The 27,502-nt window shown below is 44.3% G+C and overlaps 1 protein-coding gene across 5 annotated transcripts in view; it reads left to right on the top strand.

Annotated features, from left to right (window-relative positions):
• Window positions 1-27,279, top strand: part of AKAP8L (A-kinase anchoring protein 8 like) — a 30,550-nt gene extending 3,271 nt beyond the window's left edge. For 2 of the 5 annotated variants that reach the window (XM_045853360.1, XM_045853359.1), the window contains exons 2-14: window positions 2,705-2,779; window positions 7,379-7,411; window positions 7,669-7,726; window positions 9,792-10,245; window positions 10,341-10,437; window positions 10,523-10,593; window positions 10,839-10,902; window positions 11,811-11,919; window positions 13,367-13,508; window positions 13,614-13,719; window positions 13,933-14,063; window positions 26,704-26,799; window positions 26,901-27,279. In XM_045853360.1, the coding sequence (XP_045709316.1) occupies window positions 2,705-2,779; window positions 7,379-7,411; window positions 7,669-7,726; window positions 9,792-10,245; window positions 10,341-10,437; window positions 10,523-10,593; window positions 10,839-10,902; window positions 11,811-11,919; window positions 13,367-13,508; window positions 13,614-13,719; window positions 13,933-14,063; window positions 26,704-26,799; window positions 26,901-27,206 (1,742 nt within the window). In that variant the 3' untranslated portion in view covers window positions 27,207-27,279. Of the gene's footprint in view, window positions 1-2,704; window positions 2,780-7,378; window positions 7,412-7,668; window positions 7,910-9,791; window positions 10,246-10,340; window positions 10,438-10,522; window positions 10,594-10,838; window positions 10,903-11,810; window positions 11,920-13,366; window positions 13,509-13,613; window positions 13,720-13,932; window positions 14,064-26,703; window positions 26,800-26,900 lie in introns of all 5 variants that reach the window. The other 3 variants (XM_045853357.1, XM_045853356.1, XM_045853358.1) reach the window with 2 other exon arrangements.
• Window positions 27,280-27,502: the final 223 nt, after the last annotated feature.

Genomic DNA, 27,502 nt, shown 5'->3' with positions numbered 1-27,502 from the left:
AAGGTCCTGACCTGGGGACAGTGTCGTGGAACAGAAAGTTAATGTATGCAGAGCAGAATTTGAGCAGAGGTTGCTGTTGAGCTCTTAAGGCTGGATAGATTGCCTTTCCTTTTTGCCAGGGAAGAAAGAACCAGGGCCCCTTTCCCTGGGTAGACAGCTTTTGTACTGTGCTCCAGTGTGTGTTCCTGTCAACATGTGGTAGGTTCCAGTTGCAACTGCAGTACTTACAAACCACATTACCTAAAGTTTGGTGCCATATTGTTGGTGGTCTGATTGCTGAACAAAAAGGTTTCCAGAGGCTATTTCAGCAAACAGTGGAGAAGGCTGGTGTAGGGTACCTTTTTATACTGAGGCTTTCCCAAAGGTGAACCATATGAAGAATGCTTTTAGTGTTTCTTGATCTGTTTCATCAATGCTTAGAATTTATGTATCTTAGGAAGCTACTTGGTCCCTGGAGAGAATCCATTTGAATGTGCCCTCTCTAATTTTTTTAATTGATTTTAGAGGGGAAGTGGGGAGAGAGAGAAAGAAACATTGATTTGTTGTCCCATTTATTTATGCTTTCATTGGTTGATTCTTGTATGTGCCCTGACCAGAGATCAAACCTGCAGCCTTGGTGTATCAGGATCATGGGACAATGTTCTATTCAATGAGCAAACCAGCTGCCTGGTCAGGGCTAAATGTACCCTCTTTATTTATTTACTTGAAATAATTTTTTAAAGATTCTTTGTTATTTTTAGAGAGGGGAGGGAAGGAGAAAGAGAAGGAGAGAAACATCAGTGTGTGGTTGCCTCTTGCGCGCACTGTACTGGGGACCTGGCCCGCAACCCAGGCATGTGCCTTGACCGGGAATCGAACCAGTGACCCTTTGGTTTGCAGGCCGGTACTCAATCCAGTGAGCCACACCAGTAAGGGCTGAATGTGCCCTCTTTCATTAGGGAAGGTTAAAAAGGTTGGATTTGTATACTTCAGGCTTTTTCCTTCCCCGGTGCCTCTTCTTAGTTCCCTCTGGAAATGAAAGTGTGGGTCTACTGATCCTCATTTGAAACCCTTGGTGATGGGTGTGTTTTGGAATTCTGGCTTGAGAAAAGGACATTCCACAGCACCCACACCGGAATGTGGGCTAGCACCCAATAATTAAACACAATATTTCTGTACCTAGTGGTGTAAAGAAAGATTGTTCTCACAGGTCATTTTTGCTCCCTAATGAGTATTTTACCACGTTTGAGGAGAACACTTGGTTTACAGACATTTTTGGACTATAGGATTGCAGGGTAAGGGATCTTAGCCCTGTCCTCTTTGTTGCTTGTGGTAAGGACAAAATAAAATAATGCAGATATAGCTCTTAGCACCCTGTGAAAGAGACCCTTGTTTAGTATTGGCTGCCATTGCTGTCATCTTTGTGGCTGTGGTCTTAAGAGATGAACTAGAGAGACTATCAACAATACATGAGTGCCTATCCCAGGAAAGGCACTTCGTGTATGCTTTTGTTCTAAATCAGCTGTTGGAGGTGCTGGCTTTTATTTTTAGGTCATGAGTTGGTTCTGGTGGAAATAGGCAAAGATTGCCCCTTATGATTATCTGTCATAATTTCCGTGTTGTGGGTAAATCATTAAAAAAAAATTATTTTAATGTAGGTTTTCTTTTTTTAATCCTCATCCAGGGTTATGTTTATTGATTTTAGAGAAAGGGAAACATTGATGTGAGAGGGAAACATCAATCAGTTGTCTCCTATATGCACCCTGATGAGGGATCAAACCTGTAACGTAGACATGTGCCCTAACTGGGGATCGAACCTGCAACCTTTTGGTGTATGAGATGACGCTCCAACCAAGTGAGCCACCTGGCCAGGGCTAATGTAGTGTTTTGTTGTTGTTGTTGTTGTTGTTGTTTTAATTGATTTTAGAAAGAGAGGATAAACATCAATTTGTGTTCTACTTATTTATGCATTCATTGGTTGATTCTTGTACATGCCCTGACAGGGGTCAAATCTGCAACCTTGTCGGGTGGATACAATGCTCTAGCCAGCTGAGCTACCAGGCCAGGGCCTTGATGTAGTTTTAAAGATAGTGTTAGGATTGATCATAGTCTATTACAGTAAGTATTTAAAGCAGTAGTGTCTGTAAAAGGTTCAAATTTTCCTTGCTTGGAACCAACTCATTTTAAGTTGAGAAAATAGGATATAATATATATGTGATATTTATTCCATATAAACATGCTAACCCAAGTAGTTACATTCAAAAGGTAATTGTAATACATACATTTTTATAGGAAAATTAAAAATACAAAACAGGTTTTGGTTTGGGATTTGGGGGAGGGAGAATATTATTTGTGTTAACATTGTTCGAAAATAACCCCCATCCTTGTCTGAATCGGAGACAGCCCACCTGCAATAATCAGTCACTTGATATGAGCATTTTCCTCATTTAAGTGAATGATATTTTGGGTACTCATTTATCAAAACGGGTTACTGGTTTCAAGTATTTGAAATTTTTTATCCAATTCTTCTGGTGCAGCAAGTTAAATATAGCCTGCCTTTCCATTGGTTAATATGTTATGGAGGTATGATTAAAGTGTTCAGAAGCTAGAGTTTTTGGTGGCTTTTCTGTAAGGGGCAGACCTGTCAGTCTACACTAAAGGGTATTTTTAGGTCATTGACAGATGGCTTATTTGGGGAAATTAACCACACTCTGCATATGTTTAGGCTTTGTCCAGGGATCTGAAACTACTTTGCAGTCAACGTACTCAGACACAAGTGCTCAGCCTACCTGTGATTATGGTAAGTGTGGGCCCCTGGGAACCAGAGAGTAGGCGAGTACCATCTAGTGCCAGAGCAGCCTGATTGGTATGAGCAAAAACCAAGCCATTAACTTAGCCCCAGGGTAGTATATGGGACTGCTGTGTCAGAGGCTGCCTGGCTGAATCGAGCAAGCTTTTGGAGATGTCAGGCCTATCTCAAGCCTGGCAGCTCCTCTAATATAGGGTTGAGGGAATATCACAGCTTAATTTCTCAATTGTGGACAGACGTACTAAATCTAAATCAGAAGTAGTCACCAGCTGATAAAGCTGGTCTTTCCATGGCCTGTCAGTTGACAAGGAGCCTTCTTTGGAATTAATAAGGATAATGTCTTGTTTGCTGAAAATGGTTTGTTTGTTTTACTATCAAGGTCTGGGAAAAGACAGCCTACAATGGTAACATTCCCTCACTGAATAAATAGACATTAAGTAAGCTACCTGAAGTACTAGCAGTAGTCCCTACAGAATAGGAAGACTTAAAATATTTTAAAATTGGGTGAGGAGTTACCAGGTATTTCATAAATGAGGAGAAACTTGGTTTGCATGGCTTCCATCTCCTGCCTGCCTTGCCTCACCCCTTTTAATCAAACACGGCACCAAATCGCACATCTTTTTTGAATTGTTTTCCCTCTGGTTTATGTATCCTGGGTATAGGGATTTTATCAGATGTGCCATTTGCAAATATTTTCTCCCAGACTGTGACTTTTCTCTTTATTCGCATCAGTGTCTTTTGAAGAACACCAATTTTTCATTTTGATATTCAATTTATCAGTCTTTAATAGATTGTGATTCTGTGTTTGTAAGAAATTTATGCCTAACGCAAGGTCACAAAGATTTTCTTCTAAGATTTCTTTTCTTTAGGTGCTTCGTAGTTTTATGTTTGACATTTATGTATTTACTTACTTATTTATAAGATTTTTAAAAAATTACTTATTTTAGATAGAGGGGAAGGGAGAGAGAGAAACATCAATGTGTGGTTGCCTCTCACACACCCCCAGCTGGAGATGTGACCTAGCCTGCAACCCAACCTTGTGCCCTGACTGGGAATTGAACCAGCAATACTTTGGTTCACAGGCCGATGACACTCAGTTCACTGAGCCTCACCAGCCAGGGCTGTGTTTGATATTTATTTTGTGGTCCATTTTGAGGTTTTTTTTTTTTTTTTTAAGATTTATTTATTTATTTTTAGAGAAGGAAGGGTGGAAGAAAGAGAGAGAGAAACATCGATGTGTGGTTGCTGGGGGCCGTGGTCTGCAACCCAGGCATGTGCCCTGGCTGGGAATCGAACCTGCGATACTTTGGTTCACAGCCCACGCTCAGTCCACTGAGCTATGCCAGCCAGGGCATGAGTTAATATTTTTACAAAGTATGCGGTATAAGTCAAGATTCTTTTTTTACCTTTGTTAAAAGTCAATTGAATATGTATGTATGAGTCTGTGACTGTACTCTAAATCTGTTGCATTGATTTATATGTTTAAATACCCTCCAGTTCTACACTGTCTTGATTGCTTTATAGTAAGCCTTGACATCAGTTAATATGAGTCATCCAAGTTTATTTGTTTTTCCAGAATTGACTTGAATATTCTAGTTCTTTTGATTTTTTTGCATATGAATTTTAGAATCAATTTATCCATTTCTATAAAAATTCCTGATGAGATTTGAGTGGGATGGCCTTGAATATATATGGATTAGTTTGGGAGAACTAGCATATTAACAATATTAAGTCTTCCAATCCATAATATTCCATTTATTTAGATCTTAGATTTCTTTTGCAGTTTCCAACACACAGATTCTTCACATATTTTGTAATTTACGCTTAAGTCTTTCTTAATGCTAAGGTAAATGATAGTTTTAAAATTTTTAGTTTTCAACTGTTCATTGCTAATATGTAGAGATTGGGTTGATTTTTATATATTGACTTTGTAATAAACCTTGCTAAGCTCACTTATTCTAGTAACTTATAGATTGTTTGAGGTTTTTTGTTTTTGTTTTTTTAATGTAGACAGTCATGCTGTGAAAATATAACAACAGTTTTATTTTTCCTTCTGGCTTAAATTACAGGAACAATGTGACAACATTTAAATAACATTTTGAAAAATATTCCATCAAGATCTCACCATTTTAATATTTAACTTGTATCAGCATACCTATCTTAGGTAGTTGAATAATTTATGTGTGGCTAGAATTGTGTATCCTGCTTTATTTTTCTTACTATAGCAAATTTCCTTGTGCTACATAAAGCTTAATAGATTCTTTTTTGGTGCCTATATGAGATATTTCACCAAGAATTTATTTTTGCTTTATAAGTATTGCTTACTGTGACCATCTTATTTCCTCTGACTTGTTTCTTTAAAAAATGTGTGTGTGTGTGTGTGTGTGTGTGTGTGTGTATGTATGTATCCATGGCCCAGCCCTGACTGGTGAGGCTCAGTTGGTTGGGCATCATCCTGCAAACCAAAGGGTTACAGGTTCATTTCCTGGTTGGGGCACATGCCTAGGTTGTGGGTTTGGTCCCCAGTCAGGGCATATATGAAAGACAACTGGTTGATGTTTCTCTCTTATGTTTCTCCCTCCTTTCTGTTCTCTCTAAAATTAGTGAGTATGTTCTCAGGTGAGGATTTAAAAAATAATTTAAAAAGAAATGTCCTAAAAATTCCCTTTGTTAAAAATGATCTTATCTTTCTGGGAATGGAAGTAAGTTTGGATATTCTTTTGGAAGGAGCAAATCTTGGAGGGTGGGGGTTGTGTCTCCAAATGCCATAGGGTAGATAAACAAAGGTTTCTACCTGAAAGGACCCAACTGGGGAGCCCATCAGCGAGTCTGGGTTGCTCTGGGCGTAGCAGTTAGTACATAGCAACTGCTTGTCTGAGCCTATCATAGCAGCCAGCAGCCTGTGCTTGTGTTCACAGAGTCAGTGTCCACTCTTTCCTTCCCTTGTGCTTCCTCACTGTTCTGGTAGGTCCTCAACAGCCTCACTAACAGCCTCAACGAATCTGCCTTGCCTCCCAGTCCTGTCTCCTTTTGAATATTTAGGGTCACTGTCCCTCATGCAAACAGCCACATGGCCAGGCTCTCTGTAGCTGCCAGGGCTAAGTGCATTATTCCTTGTGTAGCTCTGCCAGCCTCTCTTCTTATCCATCACTCATTATGTGATTTCTCACTCCTGACTGTCCATTGCCACTCATTGGTTTGTATTGTCTCTCTGTTTTAACATGCCGTGCTCTGGGCCTGAGCAGTGCCCACATCTGCCAGGCTCTGCTCTGTGTGCTTAAGATGCTAGTTTTTGAATAAATGAGTGAATGAGAAGAGTCTGCTTTGGTTTCCTCAGATGAAGTGCTTTTTTGCTTCATGAGCTCTTTTGTGCTCACATGCATTAAAAATAATGGTCATCTAAAGTCCCTTGCTGGTTTTTGACACCTCCCCAGTCTGTTTGTGCACTAGATTAAGAGGGATCTCAATCTGTCCCAGGTTCTGCCTAGTTCTTTTTTTTTTTTTAACACTTTATTTATTGATTTTTAGAGAGAGGGGAAGGGAGAGAGAAAGGGAGAGAAACATCAATATGTAGCTGCCTCTCATGCAGCCCTACTGGGCACCAGGCCTGCAACCCAGGCATGTGCTGTGACTGGGAATTGAACTAGCGACCCTTTGATTCACAGGCTGGCACTCAATCCACTGAGCTACACCAGTCAGGGCCTGCCTGGTTCTTTTCAGTGTGTGTGTTCTTGCTCCACTGTGGGTGCATTCTGCCATTCATCATGCTGCCATCTCACTGAACTTTGGTCCTGCTCTGGAATGAGCATGGCCTCTTTGCAGGGCAGAGAGAACCAGGAGTAGGAGATGACTCTGGGCCCTCACCAAAGGTACTGGGAAGGTGCTTGTCCTCATGAATTCCCTTATGGAGGAAGCATGTCTGCCTGACTCAGTTCCCACTTGGCTTCATACTTCATCAGTTCTAAATGGCTTTGTGTTCCTGAAGGAATAAATTTTTTTCATGTTCTGTGATAAACTACAGAGCATATTTAGTTTATAATCCAGATTGGAGTTGTGTCTTGTCTTTTCCTCTGCTGATGTGTTACACTCACACAGTTTGATGGCTTGGTGGCCCTTCCAGACATTTGAGGGACTATCGTGGTCAGTTTCTCTACTCCACAAAACCTTGTTGGACAGTTTGAGTGAAATGACTTCAGAGTTGATGTGGACTTGGTGCTGAGCTTCTTGTACAGCAGAGTCTATGTGAGGCGCTGGGAACCACTCTCCTTTTCCTTTGATCAGTACTTAGCCAGGAACAGGGGTAATCTTCTAATTTGGGGTCCTTAAGAGAGTATGGGAGCCAAATTCCCTAGCTGAGAGTGTTTTGAAGGGGAAGCTCCTTGAATAGCAGGTGGTCAGAGACCCAGAAAGTGGAGCGCCAGGGCAGCAAGTGGCCTGGATCATTTAAGTGGTTCTCTCAAGCTCCAGGCTTCTCAATTAAGGACAGGTTCAATCTCCTACAGCCAGATAGTAGAAGTCATTGTCTTTTTTCATTCCTGAACTAAACTCTCATTGTATTGTAAGAGGTAACTACCCTTTTACTTTTTGTAGGATATGGAACTTGGAACTCTGGGACAAACAGAGGCAAGTATCATTTCCATGATCGCTCTCCTCTCCCTTGGGATTGAGCTGGTTGTGTATTTCTGCCACTGGCCAGCCTGATCAGGTGGGATGGGTGCCTTTGAGGGCTCTGGATTGGCTACTCCTACACAGGAGAACTCCTTGGGTGGCTAGGGTCCCTAGATTGTCTCTAACAGAAAATGTCCTTGTGTCTGTGTTCGGCTCTGTCTCTGCCTGTCTTCTCCCTGCCCCCGCCATCTCTGTCTGTCTCCCTGTTGCAGGCTACGAGAACTATGGTTATGGCTATGGCTATGGCCAGGATAACACTACCAACTATGGGTACGGTATGGCCACTTCAAACTCTTGGGAAATGCCTAGCTCTGACACAAATGCAAACCCTAGTGCTGTGGGTAGCGCCAGTGCCGATTCCGTTTTGTCCAGAATTAACCAGCGCTTAGATATGGTGCCGCACTTGGAGACAGACATGATACAAGGAAGCATGTACAGCTCAGGTGGAGAAAGGTGAGTGGGCACCTGCCTAGGGCCTGAGGCTCTGTAGGGGCGCTTCCTGCCTGTTGCCTTCTCCCTCTCTGAACTGCCTATGTGTCTGCTTCCTCCCTCCTTGCTCTCTTGCTGAGGCTCTCAGAGACTCTGCTGGGGTCCAGTACACTATCCTCTGGCTTTGCCCCCCTGCCCTCACCCCACTGCCCAATGGCCAGCCTCTCCCCAAGCTTGTAGCGGAGAACAACCTCAGACCAGGCTGGTTTTACTGCACCCTCCAAATGGCTCATAGGAGCAGAGTGTTAAGTAGTCCTTCCCTCTGGAGACAGCCGTTTGGAATTTGTACAAGAGTTTGCATCTTCCTGCTGTCAGGGCAGGACAGATGGGTTGGGTGTGAAGAGTGGGATGAGGCTGTGGGGCTGAGCACAGTGGGTTGGGCCATCCTTACATAAGGGACAGGACAGACATGAACACTTCCTGGCTGCCCTTCAGCACCTGACAGACGTGTGCACCTGTCGATCCTCCGAAGTACCCTGTGAAGAACTGTCCTGTCCTCATTCTGCGGATGGGCAACATGAGGCACAGGCATGTCACACCCTTGCCCGAAGGCACCCAGGAGTAAGTGGTGGAGCTGGGCCTGGCACCCAGACCTGCCCTACTCCACAGCATTACTCTGTAGGCATTTGTCACTGTCTGAACTGGTGGTGGCCCAGGAATTCTTGTGCTCTAGTAAGAAGCTTCAGTGAGGGAGCGTATGGATTTCTAGCACAAAGTGGAGTAGTGGGTCTAATGGCTCCAGTTGACAGATGGGGAGAGCAGAAAGTGAGGAGGGGCCTGGCTGGGTACTGGTGGGGTCAAGTGAGACCCCCAGGGCCACTGGGAGGCAGAGGGACTTGCTTGCATGGGTTATGTAGAAAGCAAAAAAGTGTTGGGGGAACCCCAGGCACAACCCTTGCCCTTGTGCTGACAGCCACAGTGCTTGAAATTGAGGCTGCCAAAGGCAGGGAAGGACTTGGCTCTTGTCCTGGTGACCTTGTGGCCCCTTTGCTGCTGCGTATGTACCATCTGCCACAGCCTGGATCCAGGTGTGAGGGATGAAGTGGCAACTGGGTAGCACTGGCCACTTCCTGTGCCTGAGAGACAAGTGGGTTCTGGGCCTGTGGGGCTGTGGGCTACAGCCACGGGTAGAATGGCTCTCTGCAGTGCCCTGTCTCCTGCCATAGGAGGTTTAGCCTATCTTTCTCGTTACTACATAGGGTTCAGTCCCCTGCCCCCCCTTCCCCCCTTCCCCCAGGGTTCCAAGTTGATGGAATAGAGTATTTTTTCCAGTCCCTGGGCAAGCTCCAAGTGTTTTTCCTGGGAAACATTTCCCATTTGGTCCCCTTCTCCTTTTGGATATTGAGGGGCTTTAGAGAGTTTTGGGATTCCCCCAGCCATGAGGGATGAGATCAATTCAGGTTTCTCATGGGCATTATCAGTCCATTGGACAGGCATTTCATGTGCTGAAAGATGTTGGGGTGCTCAGCTCTGCCTCTGCCAAGGAACAACCTTGGGTGGAGTGGCTACCACAGATACATGCATGTGCTTTCATAGGGTTAAGGGGTCTGTGGTGTCTCTGCCCTTGAAACTTACTCCACCCCGGTCCTCAGTCCTTCTTAGGGTCCCCAGGCTGGTGATTGTCCACATGCAGGCTTGTGGGGACATCAGCTGAGGGGGCCGTTCCTACTGTTAGAACTCTGCTCCCGAGAGGCCTTTTACCTGGCATTTTTGAACATTGAGCCTCTCCAGCAAGGTGGGTGGGTACTGGAACAGAGCTTTCTGTCCCCAGGACAGGGGGGTTTGGGGGGAAAGAAAGGTGACAGGACCTGAGGCCCTCCCTGATCCTTGCCACCTGCCTCTGCAGATATGATTCCTACGAGGCCTGTGACTCAAGGGCTGTCCTGAGTGAGCGTGACCTTTACCGGTCGGGCTACGACTATGGCGAACTTGACCCTGAGATGGAAATGGCCTACGAGGGCCAGTATGATGCCTACCGAGACCAGTTTCGCATGCGTGGCAGCGACACCTTTGGCCCACGGGCTCAGGGCTGGGCCCGGGACTCCCGGAGTAGCCGGCCAATGGCCTCAGGCTATGGGCGTATGTGGGAAGACCCCATGGGGGCCCGGGGACAGTGCACGCCTGGTGCCTCCAGGCTGCCCTCCCTCTTCTCCCAGAACATCATCCCGGAGTATGGCATGTTCCAGGGCATGCGTGGTGGGGGCGCCTTCCCAGGCGGCTCCCGCTTTGGCTTCGGGTTTGGCAATGGCATGAAGCAGATGAGGCGGACTTGGAAGACCTGGACCACAGCTGACTTCCGGGTGAGTGAAAGAGGTCTCCCTTCCTGGCTCCTGACTAGGCAGAACAAGGAGCTCAGAGCCACCTGCCCTGACCCAGCTCTCCCTTTCTGACCTAGACCAAGAAGAAGAAGAGGAAGCAGAGTGGCAGCCCTGATGAGCCAGACAGCAAAGCCTCCCGGACTGATTGCTCAGACAACAGTGACTCGGACAATGGTGAGCAAGGGTCACCCTTGTCACTGGTCACTGCCCCTACCTCCTGCCCCTGGAACTCCTGGGCTGAATGTGTCTCCTCTTCTAGATGAGGGCACTGAAGGGGAAGCTGCTGATGGCACTGAAGGTGCAGACGCTGTGGAAAGGGGCTCCAGAGTGGTAAGTGGCTCTGGCCCTGTGTGCTTTGTCTGCAGGGGTGCCAGTGAAGAGTGGACTGCATGAGTCCCTGAGCCACAGAGCAGGGCTTTCACAGGGAGGCAGAGAGCTCTGGTAGAGGGAGCAAGGGCTACTGGGAAGGTGTGTGGCACCTGGCCCAGTATCTGTCACATTCAGGGCCTTGTCATTTATAGCCGTTGCAAACAACTGCAAATGCTTGACATTGGGTTTTTGAAATCATGTCTTAGGAAGGAGAAGACGAAGAGGGAAAAGAGGAAGGAAAGGAGGACGGCAAAGAGGATGCAGACAAGGGTGAGTCTCCTGAGTGGTCTGTGTGTTGCAGCAGCTCTTCCAGGTGCTCATGGTAGGAGGCATCCAGCTGAGGGCAGGGTTGTGGCATAAACATGCCCAGCTTGGGCCTTACCTTGTGGGGCTGGCAGGGGGCTCCTCTTTCTCTGGCCCCTTTCTATTCTGTCCCTATTTTCAGAGAGGCTATGGGTGGTGATGGCTCCTCCTAGCACATTAGTTTTGACTTCCAGTGCAGGCAGCAAACAAGTATGAGTGAACCCCAGGCACACCCCCTGCCCTCAGTCCCTTAGTAATGTGAAGTCCAAGTCCTCAGTGGCTGGTGTCTAAGCTGGGACCTTTGGTGCAGTTTTTGCGGCTCTGGTTTGCATGTTCTCTCCCTAGCCCCTCTCCATCCCCTGTTTTGGGAGTCCATGTCCCCCCACTCAAGTGAGTGCCGGCAGGTACCTAACAGTAAATACATCCTAAGCCCACTATTGCCATGGTGTCCAGTGGGGATGGACAGGGCCGTGTAAGCTTTGGGATCTTTGCCTCTGGGGGCTGTACTTAGGCCCCGGCCATAGCCTCACTGCATCCCACACATAGGCCCTCCCCACCAAGGTGGCCTCTCTTTGCCTTCCAGCTTCCTAGTGGAAGGCAAAGAGAGGAAGGCCTTCCCATACTCTGCAGAGTATGGGTGTCCTGGAGAGTGGTGGGGTCAGTGTGTATCTTCCCCGTTTAAGGCCAAGACCTAAGCCAAAACTGCTCCCTGTCTAGCCCAGGGTACCCACCTGCTCAAGGCCAGAGGCCTTGCTCAGCAGCTGCTCTCAAAATGGACCCCCTGGAGTAAATGGCAGATGATACAGCTACAGGCCACAGGGCCTGCCCTGACCTGTTGGAGCCAAGCTGGTAGCTATGCTCCTTTGTTCTCATAGGGTCCTTGAGCACCCAGGATGAGGGTGGCCAGACCAAGCGCAAGTTACAAGCAGGCAAGAAGAGCCAGGACAAGCAGAAGAAGCGGCAACGAGACCGCATGGTAGAAAGGTAACCAGCTCCCCCCCTCCCCACCTTTTTGCCTCTGCCTCACAATTGGGGCTGCTGCCAGGAGAACAGGGCCATAGCTCTGCCGCCTCATCACCCTCTGGCCTCCCTTGGGAGCTGCCACCTGCTCGGCCGTGCATGGACCCTGCTTCCCACCCGACCCAGCTCCAAAGCCTGGCTCGTTCCCTGTCTCTCTATGGCCACCTGGCGACCACTGGTGTCTTGGGTCTGAGACCAGACACTGCTCAGCACTGTTGCCCAGAAGCTCCGGCGCTTGGTCAAATTGGCGCAGGGGCCTCGAGGTGCACTGGGGGCCTGATGCCCCTGCGGGAGGGGGCCAGCACATCAGAGACTCAACGTCCAAGGCGCCTGTGCCACCCCAGCTAGCTGCCAAGAGGCCGCCGCTGTACCCAGGAGAGATGGCAGCACCTGTGGGCTGTGGCAGCCTTGGGCCTGCCCTCTGCCCTGTCCATCGGCCCTATCAGGCCGGGTCTATCTGTGGCTGAGCCCTTCACGCCCCTTGGTCGGGTCTGTCTGCCCTCAGGGCTCCCGTACTGGCGCTTGCCTCCTCCTCCTCCGCCTCAGACTCTTGCTCTTGCTGGACCTTCCTCAGCCTCGCCGGCGCCCGGCCCCCTGGGCTCTCCAGAAAAAGCTGACCCTGTGGCCCAGATAAGGACGTCCGGCAGAGGTAGGGACCTGCCCCGAGGCCTCGGTGGCGGCTGGCCTCCTCTGCCCCTTGCCACGGCGACCTGCTCCAGCCCAGGCCCCAGACCCCAGGCTTCTGCTGTGGATACCAGGCCCAGACAGAGCACCTTGCTCAGGTGACTCCAGGCTGCCCTCTGGCAGGCCAGGCAGGCGTCCTCCTAGCTCAGACTGGTCTCTTCTTGGAAGAGGAAGATGAGGCAGCAGGTGCCCAGGCCTGCTTGCCTCCCATCCCTCCTGACACCACCCCCAAGCACTCTGAGCAGAGGATGGACTGGGCCTCTCAGTCCCCCAGGCCCCCGGAGGAAGATGCAGCACCTTTTCGGGCCCTGCTCAGGACTGCGTACTCCACTCTGCACCTCAGGGCCACCTGGCTCATGCCAGGGCATCCTTCCTTCTGGTCCCCAGTTGGGCAAAGTGCACAAGCTCCTGCCCAGCCTTGGTAGAGAGGCCCTCCGGCTACCTTCCAGCAACTCCTTGCCTGTTGCAGCAGCTGCTGCTTCAGCCTCCTGCCTGTGGGAAGGAAGAGCTCCTCCCCTGTCCCCTACGTTGCAGTAACTGCAGCTTAGAGATGTTCTGTCCCTTTCTACTCCTGAACCCACTGGTCCTAGCCTGTCCCCCTGCTGGGACTGCACTTCAGAGGCCCATGAACAGAGCCTGTTCAGGGCTCAAAGCAGGGTTGGGTGAGGTGACAGCACTGTTCCATGGGACACTCAGGCCTCAGCCCCTCATTTCCCTCCTGTGGCAGGATCCAGTTTGTGTGTTCTCTCTGCAAGTACCGGACCTTCTACGAGGATGAGATGGCCAACCACCTCGACAGCAAGTTCCACAAGGAGCACTTTAAGTATGTAGGCACCAAGCTTCCCAAGCAGACAGCTGACTTTCTGCAGGTGAGCCTTGAAGAGGCACAGCTGCTCCTCTCTTTCCAGTCCCCTCAGGAAATAGAGCGGCCCACACGAACCTTGATGTGGTTCTCTCCTCGCTGTCTCTGGCAGGATTACGTCACCAATAAGACCAAGAAGACAGAGGAACTCCGAAAAACCGTAGAGGACCTTGATGGTCTGATCCAGCAAATTTACAGAGATCAGGATCTGACACAAGGTGAGAAGGTTCCATCCCACTCCAATAACAGGGCCTCAGCCTGCCCTCTGAGCATGACTTCCCTCTTCCCCCAGAGAGGGTTTGTGAGAACAGCCTTAGGCTCACATGGAACTCAGAGGATGAAGTGAGGAGCTAGTCTGTGTTTTTCCTAAACTCTTGGGTCTGTCTTAGACACCTGGTGCCAGTGGCAACTCTCTCCTTTTTCCCCTACAGAAATTGCTATGGAGCATTTTGTGAAGAAGGTAGAGGCAGCCCACTGTGCAGCCTGTGACCTCTTCATTCCCATGCAGTTTGGGATCATCCAGAAGCACCTCAAGACTGTGGATCATAACCGGAATCGCAGGGTGAGTGGCCATCCTGTGGGAGATGCTAGGGCTACATAATCTGCCTTCCAGTGAGGAACTGCAGGGGACAGGTAGATACGGACATTTGTGGCCCAGTACAGTCACAGACAAGGGTGGGAAATAGGGACTCTGCTGGAGAAGGCAGAATCAGAGCTGGATTGTAAGGAGCAAGCAGTCTGTGGGATATGGGGAACTCCACGTGCATAGGGGCCAATGGCCAGATTAGGTTCAGAAAGGAAACATAAGTGTACAGTACACATGTTGCTGGAGGAGGGGTTGGACTTCAGAGATTCGTGATGGGTGGACTGAAGGGTCTGAACTTGTTTCCATAGACAGCAAAGTTTGTAAGTGGGGGACTAACAGGATTAGTGTTGGTGTTGAACTAGAGACTTTGGGCACCTGGTGTGGGAGGGAAGCTGGAGCCAATGACGGGCTACTGCATAAAGGTGTACCTATACCTTGGGGATGAAGGGAACAGCAGGATAGAAGGTCTGTTTAAGGAAGCAAGCAGGAGATCAGCTTGAGGGAGTGTCAGGAGTCTGGAATGTCTCAGATTTCTGGCCTGAGTACCTAGGGGGCTGTGGTGCTGCCATGATGGAGAAGACAGAATATTGTACAGATAAAGGAACAAGTTTGGCAAGAAATTGAACAAATTCTGTCTTAATTTTTTCAGTGGATCCTCAGTGCCTAGCATAGAAACCAGAGTATGTGGAAGTGAGGGAGTTGTTTTGTTTTGTTGTTCAATGGGTGTTGACATGCTGGGTTGGAGGAAACTGTTAGAGATCGGATGGAGTTAGAGGGGCTGTACAGTTGGGAAAGAATTGAGAAGATGGGCCTGGGATAGACAGAGGCTTAGCTGCCATCACCCTAGAGGAGGCCGAAGGGATTTATGAGCAGGTGATAGCAGTCAAGGGGGGGCCATAGGAAATAGCATTTATCAATCTTTTTTCATGCACATTAAATTCATCTCTGGTCTTTCTCAGTGCAGTGATTCTCAACAGTGAGATGAGGTTAAGGGTCTGGCTTGGGTAGTTGAGATTCAGGCTGGGTATTTGCCACTAAGAGAGCTGGAAAGAGGGGAAATGCCCATTGTCTTTGCAACAGAGAAGCTGTACAGATCCTACAAGGTCAGATTCTTAGGTTGGGAGCTAATAAGAGGTAGGAAGAGAACAGAGAGCAGATTGCAGAGTGTGGATGGTTCATGGCATTAACTTTTGGAAAATCTAGGTGAAGTGGGTGATAGCTAGCGAAATATAAATTCAAAATTGACCCTAAGAAGTTAAAAGAAAAAGAAAGAAAAACAGCCATAACAACTAGAAACCATAGAGGGGTTTAGAAGGGTGATGAAAAAAACTTAACAAGGTACCAGAAGTAGTTGGTTTATAGAGATAATTTAATACAATTTAAATACTGTATATTTTTGCCCTGATGTGTGCGTCTTGGTTGGGCATCATCCCACAAAGCGAAAGATTGCCGGTTCAGTTCCAGTCAGAGCACATGCCTAGGTCATAAGAGGCAACTGGTCAATATTTCTCTCTCACGTTGATGTTCCTCTCCCTCTCTTTCTCCCTCTCTTCCCCCTCTCTAAAAATAAATAAATATTCTATATTTTTAAATTCTAGACTGTAGAAATGAATGAGAAAGCTTCTAATTATTATTTTTATAACAGCTTTATTGAGATATAATTCACATACTCTACAATTCAGCCATTTAAGGTATATAGTTCAATAATTTTTTTCCCCAATTACAATTGACATTCAATACTATTTCGTAAATACTACTTTTCGGTAAACAACATAGTGGTTAGATAATCACATACTTTACATTTAGAGAGGGAAGGGAGGGAGATAGAGAGAGAGAGAGAGAGAGAGAGAAACATCAATGTGCTGTTGCTGGGGATCATGGCCTGCAACCCAGGCATGTACCCTGACTGGGAATTGAACCTGAGACACTTTGGTTTGCAGCCCACGCTCAATCCACTGAGCTACGCCAGCCAGGGCTATAATTCAGTAATTTTTAACATATTTACAGTTGTGCAGTCACCATCATAATTAATCATAGAACATTTTCATTACCTCATAAAGACACCCAGGCCCTTTTTCCATTACTCCCAAACCCTCAGTGCTTCTTTCCCTATGATAGGCAACCGCTAATCTATTATCTGTCTCTACGTATTCTCTTAGTCTGGCCTTTTCATATGATTGGAGTCACATAATACATGGTCTTATGTGATTGCTTTCTTCTACTTAGTATGTTTTTAAAGTTCATTCACATTATAGCATGTGTCTGAACTTGTATGGCCTAAAAATACTATCTCACATGGGAATATCACATTTGATTTATTCATTCATGAGTTTGGATATTTGGGTTGTTCCAGCCTTTTGACTATTATAAGTAATAGTCAACATTATTATATTTGTGTGCAACTTTTTGTGTGGACATAAATTTTTATTTCTTCAGGGTATGTATCTAGGAGTGGAGTGTTAGGGTCAAATACTAACTCTTTAACTTCTTGAGGAACTGCCAGGCTGTTTTTTAAAAGGCTGCTCCACTTTATATTCCCATCATCAATGTTTGGGGGTTCTGAGTTACCCGCATCTCAACAGCACTTATTTGACTTTCCGATTATGCTAGTGGGTATGAAGTGGTATCTGTTGTATTTTTCTATTTGCGTTTCCCCTAATAATTAATGATATTGAGCATCTTTCATAGGCTTTGGCCATTTGTCTTCCTTGGAGTTGGAAATGTTTGTTCAGATCCTTTGTTCATTTTTTAACTGTGTGGTGCTTTTGAGTTGAGTTTTGTTTTGGTTTTGTTTTTGTTTTAGTCTATTTTAATTATTTATGTTTAGAGAGAGGGGAAGGGAAAGAGAAAGAAAGGGAGAGAAACATCAGTGTATGGTTGCCTCTCACACTTCCACTCACTGGGGACCTGGCTCAAAACCCAGGCATGTGCCCTGACTGGGAATCAAGCCACGACCTTTTGGTTCACAGGCTGCTCTCAATCCAGTGAGCCATACCAGCCAGGGATGAGTTGAGTTTTTATTATATTCTAGATATATCTCATATCACATATAGGATTTGCAAATATTTTCTCCTATTCTGCAGGTTGTTTTTTCACCTTCTTGATGTGTCTTGCAGCATAAAAGTTTAATTTTGATGAATTCAGTATATCTCTTTTTTTCTTTTGTTGCTTATGCTTGGGTATTATCTTTAAAAATCCATTGCTGAATTCAAGGTTACAAAGATTTATATGAGTTTTACAGTTTATCTCCTGTAATTTGGATCTCTTCTCCATTTGAGTTAATTTGTGTTCATGGTGTGAGGTAAGGGTCCAGTTTCATTCTATTCCAGGTGGAGGTCCAGTTGTTCCAGCACCATTTGTTGAAGAAATTGTTCTTTACCCATTGTGAATGGTTGTGGCACCCTCGTCAACAAAAGTCAGTTGACCATAACTGTGTGGGTTTATTCCTGGACCCTCAGTTCTATTTTGTTGTTCTGTATATCTGTTCTTATGCTAGTACCACATCATAGTTTTGTAGTAAGATTTGGAATCAGGAAGTGTGAATCCTCCAACTTTGTTCCTCTTTCTTAAGATTGTTTTGGCTAGTCTGTGATCCTTGAGTTTCTATGAGTTTTAGGATGAACTTACCGGTTTCTACAAAGAAGCCAGCTGGTATTGTGATAGGATTGTGTTCCATTTCCAGATCAAGTTGGGGAGTGTTGCCATCTGAGCAGTATTATCTTCTAATTCATAAATAAGGGATGTCTTTCCATGTATTTAAATCTATAGTTTTCGAAGTGTGTTTGGCACTTTCTTTTGTTGTTGTTAAATTTATTCCTAAGTATTTTATCCCTTTTTTTTTTTAAGAGTTTATTTATTTTTAACCCTGGCTGGTGTGGCTCAATGGATCGAGCTCTGGCCTGTGAGGCAAAGGGTCACTGGTTCAATTCCCTGTCAGGGCACATGCATGGGTTGCAGGCCAGGTCCCCCCCAGTAGGAGGCATGCTAGAGGCAACCACACACTGATGTTTCTCTCCCTCTCTTTCTCCCTCCCTCCCTTCTCCTCTCTCTCAAAATAAATAAACTCTCTTTGAGAGAGAGGAGAAGGGAGGGGAGGAGAAGGGAGGGAGAAAGAGAGGGAGAGAAACATCAATGTGCAAGATAAACATCTATCAGTTGCTTCTTGCACTCCCCCACCCCAGAACCCAGGCCTGCAACCCAGGCAGGTGCCCTGACTGGGAATTGAACCAGTGACCTTTCGCTTTGAGAGAAGACACTGAACCTACTGAGCTACATCGGTCAGGATCAGGGCAATATTTTATTCTTTTGATGCCGTTGTAAGTGGAATTGTTTTCTTTAATTCTGTTTTTGGGTTGTTCTTTGCATGTATATAAAAATACAATTGAACTCTGACCCATGTGGCTTAATTGGACATTGTCCTACAAACTTTAAGGTTGCCAGTTCTATTCCAGGTCAGGGCACATGCCTAGGTTGCAAGTTTGGTCCCCAGTCAGGGTACCTACGGAAGGCAGCTAATTGATATTTCTCTCTCACATCAATATTTCTCTCTTCTTTCTCCCTCCTTTCCCCTCTCTCTGAAATAAAAAATATTTAAAAATACAGTTGAGTTCTGGCCAGTTATCTCAGTCGGTTATAGTGTCGTCCCCATACTTCAAGGTTGCAGGTTTGATATCCAGTCAGGTCACATACGAGAAACAACCAATGAGTGCATAAGTCGGTGGAACAACAAGTCAGTGTTTCTCTGTCTCTGTCTCTCTAATCAATAAATAAAATTTTTTTAAAAGAATAGTTGATTGTCTGACTGCTGTGGCTCAGTTGGTTGGACAACATCCTACAAAGCAAAACATTGCCAGTTTCATTCCCTGGTCAGGGCATATTGGGTCATGGGTTCTGTCCCCTGTTGCTGCGCATACAAGAAGCAACCCACTGATGTTTCTCTCTCACTTCAGTAATTTTCTCCCTCCCTCCCACCTTTCCCCTTTCTCTAAAAATAAATAAATAAATAAAAATGTAAAGAACAATTGATTGTTGTATATTTATTTTGTATTCTGGAACCTTACTGAACTTGTTCATTAATTCTAGTAGTTTTTAGTGGATTCCTTAGGATTTTTTGTGTATAAGGTCAATCATCTGCAAATAGAGATAGTTTAACTACTTCCAGTCTGGATGCCTTTTCCTTCTTTTTCTTGCCCAGTTGCTCTGGCTAGACCATCCAGCACAATGTTGAAAAAGAAGTTAGAGTGGACATCCTTATCTTGTTCCTGATTTGGGGGGTAAAACAGTCTTTTACCATTAAGTATGTTGTTATCTGTGGATTTTTCATAGGTTCTCTTTATCTGATTGATGAATTCCCTTCTGTTTCTATTTTGTTGAGTTTTTTATCCTGGAAGGGTATTGGATTTTGCCGAATGTTTTTTCTGCATCTTGTTGAGATGATCATGTGGTTTTGTTTTTTATTCTGTTGTAATAATATATTACAATTAATTGATTTGGAGTATTAAACCACATATACCTGGGATAAATCCTGCTTGGTCATAATATGTAACTCCTTTTATATGTTGTTGAACTGGGTTTGCTAGTATTTCATTTGAGAATTTTGCATCTGTATTCATAGAGATACTGGTCTGTGGTTTTTGCTGATGTCTTTGGTTTTGGTATGAAGGTTATACTTGCCTCAAAGGATGAGTTAGGAAGTTTTCCCTTTTTTTTTTTAGAAGAGTTTGTGAAGAATTGGTATTAATTCATTAAGAGTTTGGTAAAGTTTGCCTGTGAAGCCATCTGGACCTGTGCTTTTCTTTGTGAGTAGTTTTTCTATTGGGTTGGCCAAATAGTCCGTTTAGTTTTTTCTGTAAAATAAAAGACGTGTTCTCATTTTCACCAATAACTTTATTGATTTGGATATTTTGAGTAAGTCAACTGTCTCCCGCTATTGGCTTCTAGTGGGCAGAGGCCAGGGTGCTGCTAAACATCTTCCAATGCATAAGACTGCCCCATAGCAAAGAATTATTTTGCCAAAATGTCAATAGTAACAAGAAACTTCTCAAACCACTTTTGACACATTTGATCAGTCACAGAACCTTCTCCATACGCTGCACAAATCTTGTTTTTGTGTTTCAGTTGCAATTTTACCTTTCTTGAAATAATAAAGCATAATATGCCAAAAATGTTGCATACTTCATTTGATGTTCAATAATAAAATGACTGCACAAAAATTCACTAATTTTGACTTTTTTTAATATACACTGATATGACAGCTGTCATGATACAATCTAACAAAATTGTTAGATTGAATGAAGTTAATAGACAACCAAACACTACTAGAGCCATCATTTGAGAAAAAACTAAATGAACTTTTTGGCCAACCCAGTATTACTAATACAATTTCTTTAATTGGTCTACTTATGTTTTCTAATTCCTTTTGACTCAGTTTTAGTAGTTTTCATCTTTCGAGAAATGTACCATTTCATCTAACTTACCTAATTTATTAGCATACATTTGTTTATAGTATTCCTTTATAATCCTTTATATTTCTGTAAGGTCGACAGTTCCCTTCTTTCATTTCTGATTCTAGTAATTTGAGTCATCTTTCTTTCTTGGTCAGTCTTGCTGACACACTCAAGTTTTGATAATTTTGTTAATCTTTAAAAAGAACACACTTTTGGCTTCATTGATATCACCCACTCCCATTTTTTTTCTCTTCATTAATTTTCACTCTAATCTTTATTCTTTCTTCTTTTTGCCTTTTAGGTTTAGTTTGTTATTTATTTTACTCATTTTTAAGGTGGGGTGGTAGGTTTCCTACTGCTTTCACTGCATCCTATAATTTTTGGTATGTCATATCTTCATTTTCATTCACCTCGTTATTTTCTAATTTCTCTCTGATTTCTTTTTAGACCCATTGATTATTTAACAATGTGTCATTTAATTTCCACAATTTGTGAATTTCCCAATTGTCTTTCTATTAGTGATTTCTAATTTTATTCTCTGTGATCAGAAAACATACACTGTGTTATTTTAGTCCTTTTTAGTGTACTGAGGCTTGTTTTATGGCCTATGACCATAAGGTCTCTCCTGGAGAATGTTTCTTCTGCACCTGAGAGAAAAATGTATATTCTGTTGTTGGGTGGAATGTTCTGTAGATCTGTTATGCTTATTAGTCTCTCCACCTATTATTGTTGAATTGTTTGTTTCTCCCTTCATTTCTGTCAGTTTTTATTTTACGTATTTTTGGTGCTTTGTTAGATGCATCTATAATTGTTATGTCCTCCTGAACCTTTTTTAAATCAATTGAGAAGATAGGAAAGGAAATTCACATTTATAGTGTCTTTTAGAATTATACCTTTATTTTTTTTTTCCATGTGAATTCACATTACTCTGGGATCACTTGCTTTCAGCTTGAAGAACTTCTTTTGGTATTTTTTATACAGTCCACCAGTAGGAAATTCTTCCAGTTCTTTATTACAGAATGTTTATTTCACCTTCATTTTTGAGAAGGCTTGGCTGGGCATAGGGGTTGTTGGTTGACAGTTTTTTCTTTAGCATTTTAAATGTTATCCCACTGTCTTTCGGCCTAATTTCGGATGAGAAGTCAGTTTTTTACCCCTATTAGTGTTCCCTTTTAAAAAGTGATGATTCATTTTTCTTTTGTTGCTTTTAAGATTTTTATTATGATGTGTCTTTGTGAATCTCTGTGTTTATCTATTTGGAGTTTTGTTGAGCTTCTTGGATGTAGCAAAGTTTTTAATCAGATTTGTGAACATTTTAGCCATTATTCAGATAATTTTTCTGCTCCTTTCTCTTTTTTTCTGATGTTCCCATTATACATAGTTGGGTGACTTCATGGTATCAGAGGTTGTCTGGGACTGACTATTCATTTTTCTTTATTCCTTTTTCTCTGTTTTCAGATTGTATGATCTCTACCTATCTACACATTTACTAAATCTTCTGCCAGTTCAAATCTGTGAAGCTCCTCTAGGGAATTTTTCATGTCCATTGTTATATTTTTCAGCTCCAAGATTTTTATTCATTTTTTTAATATCCTTTTATTGATTTCTATTTGATGAGACAGTGTCATTATGCCTTTTCTTCTTCCTTCCCCCCAAGTCTTGTTACTATACATTTGCTTCCTTGTTTGTTTAGTTGCCTTGTCAAATTATGTTAGTGTTCCCTCGCTGGTGTGGCTCAGTAGATTGAGCTCTGATCTGCAAATCCAAAGGTCACTGGTTTGATTTCTAGTCAGGGTATATGCCTGGGTCATGGGCCAGGTTCCCAGTTAAGGTGTGTGAGAGGCAACCGATCTGCAATGTATCTCTTACACATCAGTGTTTCTCTCTCTCTCTCTCTTTCTCCCTCCCTGCCCCTCTCTAAAATAAATAAAATCTTTAAAAAATTATTTTAGTGAAGTTTCTTTCATCCTCACAGTGTAAAGCCTCTGATCGTGCCGTGGAGGAGGAAGCCATAGGCAAGTGTACAGCCATCCTGGGATAATAATGGTTCGATAGGGCTGTCTTTGATTATTTCTTTCCCAGACTTGCACTTAGCTGTTAAGCTCCACAAATCGTTGGCTGATTTATCTATTATTCTCAACAAAGCCTTGAGTCATGAAATTACTCCCCAATCTGATCTAAGTAAATTTGGGCTAGTTTACATGGATCATTTTTAAGGTCATTGTTTGAGCTTTATTGTGAACTCAGTTATTCTTAGCTGTCTGTCTCACTTGTCTTCTCTGGTAACCCAGCCAGCCAGTGGTTTAGTTTATATTGCTGTCAATCTACCTGCCTCCTTTTAGTTTTCTCCACACACTCCACTGTTTTGAGAGTGCTGTTAGTCTTGAACTTCCCTACACTCCTGCAAATGAAGTATGTTCCTTTGGGACGAGATTTGAAAGTTTATTTTTCTCAGGCCTTCCTTTCTCCCTGAGCAAAATCTTTGAGTCTAAACTCCAGAATTGGGGTTGGGGACAATGGAATGCTTCTCTTTGAGTAATTCTGCTGCTTTAGAAGAGATGGATGAAGGGGCAGCTGTAGCTTCTGGTATTCTTGGTTTGGCTTGCCTCTCCCAGCATGGGAACTCTGCTTTATGAAAAAGCCAGTATTGTTAGCATGTCATGTCCAACCCAGCCTCCATTCCATGGAGAACTGGATAGAAGAAGGGAGTACCCATCTCTCTACTGAACTTGTCCAGAACTTAGCCTCAGCAGCAGATAGTTAGATGTTGACATCCTGTCCCTCCTGGGAAGATACAACCCTTAATTGGAATGATCTGGGTAGAAAAGGAGGCCTGTATTCTTGGTGATGCTATCTGTAGTGGAGTTTTCATCATGCTGAGCTGAGAAGCCAAAAAGCTACAGGTCATGGTTAAACCACCATCACTTGCCCTGGCTGGCATGGCTCTTTAGGTTGGAGTGTTGTCCCATAAATTGAAGGAACGCGGGCTCAATTCCTGGTCAGCGTACATACCTAGATTGTGGGTGGTCCCTGGTCGCAGCACATGCAAGAGGCAACCAATTGATGTTTCTCTCCCTCCCTTTCTCTTTCTCTAAAATCAATAAAGCATATCTTAAGGTGAGGATGAAGAAATAAATCTGCAGAACTTCTCAGGATGCCATGCTGGAAGTCTATTCTCAAATTCATTTTTAGAAAGCCTTTTTAACCTTAATTCCAAAAATTTGATAAAGATAACACCAAGATGAAACTGGAGGTTAGTTATTATGAAAGAATAAATGTGCCCCGGCTAGGGAGCATCATTCTGTAAATCAAGTGGTGGTGGGTTTGATTCCCAGTTAGGGCATGTACCCAGATTGTAGGTTTAACGCACAGTCAGGAAACATGAAAAGGCAGCTAATATTTCTCTCTTTCTCTTCCTCTCTCCTCTCTGTGAAGGCAATTCATCCTCGGCAGAGGATTAAAAAATACTCAATAAAATATTTATAATTATAAATCGAGGAGTGATTGAAATGTGTGATACACTATAAGTTTGTTTCCGGAATACAAGGATGGTTCAATAGGAAATAAGCAACATCATCAGTATAAAGATACTGAAAATGAAAACTTTTTATATGCAAATAAATGAATCTCAGAAAAGGCGAATAATTCCAGCAAAATGTTCTTAATTCATTGAATTTGGCAACTGGGTTGAGATTTAAAATAACATACAAAAAGTACTAGTTTTTCTCCACTCTTGTAATAACCAGTTAGAAACGTAAATGGGGGGGGGGGGGTTACCAATAACCACAAAATGCATATAATAACTAGGGATGTAGCTTCAAGAAGAAAGTTATGGGATCTTAAATTTCAGACAAATAATACCTCAATGCATGAAGCCTGTGGTCTTAGGTGGGAGATTTAATAGAAAAACAACAAAAACTAGTGTTCCCCACATTAACATAGTGCAATTCCAGTCAAAGTCGGGGAAGGAGGCTGACTGAAATTATTTGAAAGTTTTATTTGTAGAGTATAATTTATATAGAAAGTAGTAGTGAGTTCAGGGCCTTGCTTAAGCAGATACAACCAACTACAAAGCCATTGCAATTAATAAGAAAAAAATGATAATGACACAGTAATAAAACTGGAACCAGAATAGCATCAGTCTAGTGAAAGATCCTATGTGTTTAGGAACTTCATGTTTGTCAACATCAGTACAGGTTCCTTATCTGAAACCCTGCAGCCAGATCTTCTTGAATTAATTTTTGGATTTCAGAACACATGATATGGTCACTTGGATATGGGGAAGTTCTTAGTAGTTGAACCCTCAATAATTCTTCAGGTGACTTGTATGTAAGTGGAACAAATAGAAATGGTACAAAAAAACATAATGTCAGTTCATGTTTTACCACTGAATGAGTTTTAGGGGGAAAGTTGGGGGTTTTAGTGGAAACTGGTTTACCTTATAAATTTTTGGAAGGATAAGTTGACTCCTACCTCCTACTATGTAATTAGATTCTAGAAATCTTAAATGTACAAAACAAAACAAAACAGATTATTTGTTTACCTTGATGTTTTAAAGGAAGCCTTCCTAAGCAAGTCGGGAAACCCAGGCCACATAAAAACACTGGGCAGGTGGCCACTCTGCGTGTCAGAGCACTTGGATTCTCTGGTGGGCAGGGACATGCCATGGGAAGCCACAGAAGTATCCCACAGTGCTAATAACATCTAATGGTGACCAGGAGGCAGGGGAGACAAGTACATTGTTTTAGTGCAGTTGGAGGAAGCATGCTTTACAACTTTTTTGCAAACTACTCCTGCACACGGCCTTTGGTGAACCTGTTTGGTAGAATTAAAAGCGCCAGCATAGAAGTTTTTGTTTATTCTGCTGATGTTTGGTCATTGCAGCAGAAATCTGAAAAGAATGCAAATATACCTCATTTGGGAGACATTGTCCTGTGTGCGACTGTGCTCCTCCTAGGAGGAGGATACTGTGTTGGCATGTGAGAAAGTTGGGGAGGAAGTGGTCTGTTGTTATGTCCCAATTATGCATATCTAACTTGTTTCATTTTGACTATGCATGAGTTCTGTTAATGTTTTCCCCAAGTGGTAGAACATGTTAAAAAAAAAAAGGCAAAGGCAGATAAAGGGAGTAGAAACAGCAAGTGAAACATGATGTAGAGAGCTGGTTGCAGGAAGTGGAGTTTCCCCCCAAGAAAAATAGCTTTATCAGTTACTTTCCTGCTTATGGCTTTATATACACATTACCTTGCAATGATAAAAGTGTGGTTTGCCTGTAATCTCACCGCTGAGGAAATCACCTAGCAGTTTGTCGTCAGTCCTCCCAGGCAAAAGACTCTGGTAACTATACAGACGGTCTGTCACACAACTTTATTATCATGTCAGGGGAGAGAGATGAGCCCTATCTTAAGGACTGCATAGTGTTCTTTTCAATGTATGATGTTTAACTACTACTCCACTGAAGAACATTTAGGTGCTTTCTAGTGTTTCATTACTGCAACCCACTGCACACACCATTCCTATTCCTAAATTTAGGATAGGATAGATTCCAGGAAGGAATTAACAGTACTCAAAATTTTTACTTTTGATACTTTCTACCAAACTGCTTTCCAGAAAATACAAGTAAACGGTTGAGCATCTTTCCAACAGGGTAAAAATGCCGTTTTTCAACCTTGCCATTAGTGTATATATTAAATCTTCATCCTGGGAATCCTATTGATTAGAAAGGATGTGTGTCACTTAAGTTTACTGTCAGATATTTATATTCTTGCTTTTATATCCTCCTTATTGATCCTAAAGAGTTCTGTGCTTATTAGGGCCGCTCTTTGTTACAGATTGCACATTTAGCTCTTAGTAGGTTTTCTAAATATGTTCACTTCCTATAGCTTTTATGTAAGTGAATCAGATTTCTGCAATACAGCTGTAAAGAATGTCTTTAATCAGTTGCATACAAAGTATGGTGTGGGAAAACAGAGCATTTCAGCAATGATAAAATCTGTTAGTGGCTCCATGCTCAGAGGGTTGGCCGGTGGCTCACTTGTACCCAAGGTACACTTAAAAACCTAAGAAATCAGGTTGGTGTGCAGTGCAGGAGGGCCCCACCATCTGGCAGGGTGGGGGTCTCCACACCCAGAGAAGCCTCTCCAACCCCTCCCCGCCTGCCCTATCCACAGCTCATGATGGAGCAATCGAAGAAGTCATCACTCATGGTGGCCCGCAGTATTCTGAACAACAAGCTTATCAGCAAGAAGCTGGAGAGCTACCTGAAGGTGAGGTATGAGTGGGTGCCTGATGTAGGCCCCAGCTGCATTCCCCAGTCCCTGGTCCCACGGGTCCTTTCTCCCTGACAGCATCTGTGCCCTTTCCACAGGGTGAGAACCCTTTTACTGACAGCCCTGAGGAGGAGAAGGAACAGGAGGAGGCTGAGGGCAGCGTCCTGGATGAGGGGCCAATGGTGGAAGCAGCAGGGGACACTGAGGGTACCAAAAGCATGCCAGTGCAGCCCCCAGTGCCCCCGGAGCCGACCCCTGGAGCTGTGTCGCCCCCACCGCCGCCGCCTCCCGAGGAAGACGAGGAGGCCGTGCCTTTGCTAGGGGGAGCGCTGCAGCGTCGGATCCGTGGTATCCCCGGCCTCGACGTGGACGACGATGAAGAGGGCGGTGGGGACACCCTGTGACCGGGGTCAGAGGCGGGCAGGGCGTGCGACACACAGGCTGGTAGAAGAGCTCAATAAAGTTACTCCTATCCCACCTCCAGGCGTGTTTCTGTGGGTGGTGCGGATGGCAGGTGGAAGCCGGGACCTCCCCAGTGGGTGGGGGCCCTTGCGTGTGGGATTGGGGGGAGGGGCGGGAAGGACGAGTTATGAGCCTGCGCACAGTGTGGCCCCGCAGCCCTACCCAAACTCCCATGATGCTATGAGCGCCAAGCCAACCAACCAGCTGGGGCGATGGGGGCGGGCCCACCGTGAAAGCC

This window comes from Phyllostomus hastatus, unplaced genomic scaffold (assembly GCF_019186645.2).
Source record: "Phyllostomus hastatus isolate PE091 unplaced genomic scaffold, TTU_PhHast_1.1 phas_contig_98, whole genome shotgun sequence".
Lineage (NCBI taxonomy): Eukaryota > Metazoa > Chordata > Mammalia > Chiroptera > Phyllostomidae > Phyllostomus > Phyllostomus hastatus.
Note: the sequence above shows the minus strand (reverse complement) of the source record. Positions and strands in the feature narration are given on the sequence as shown.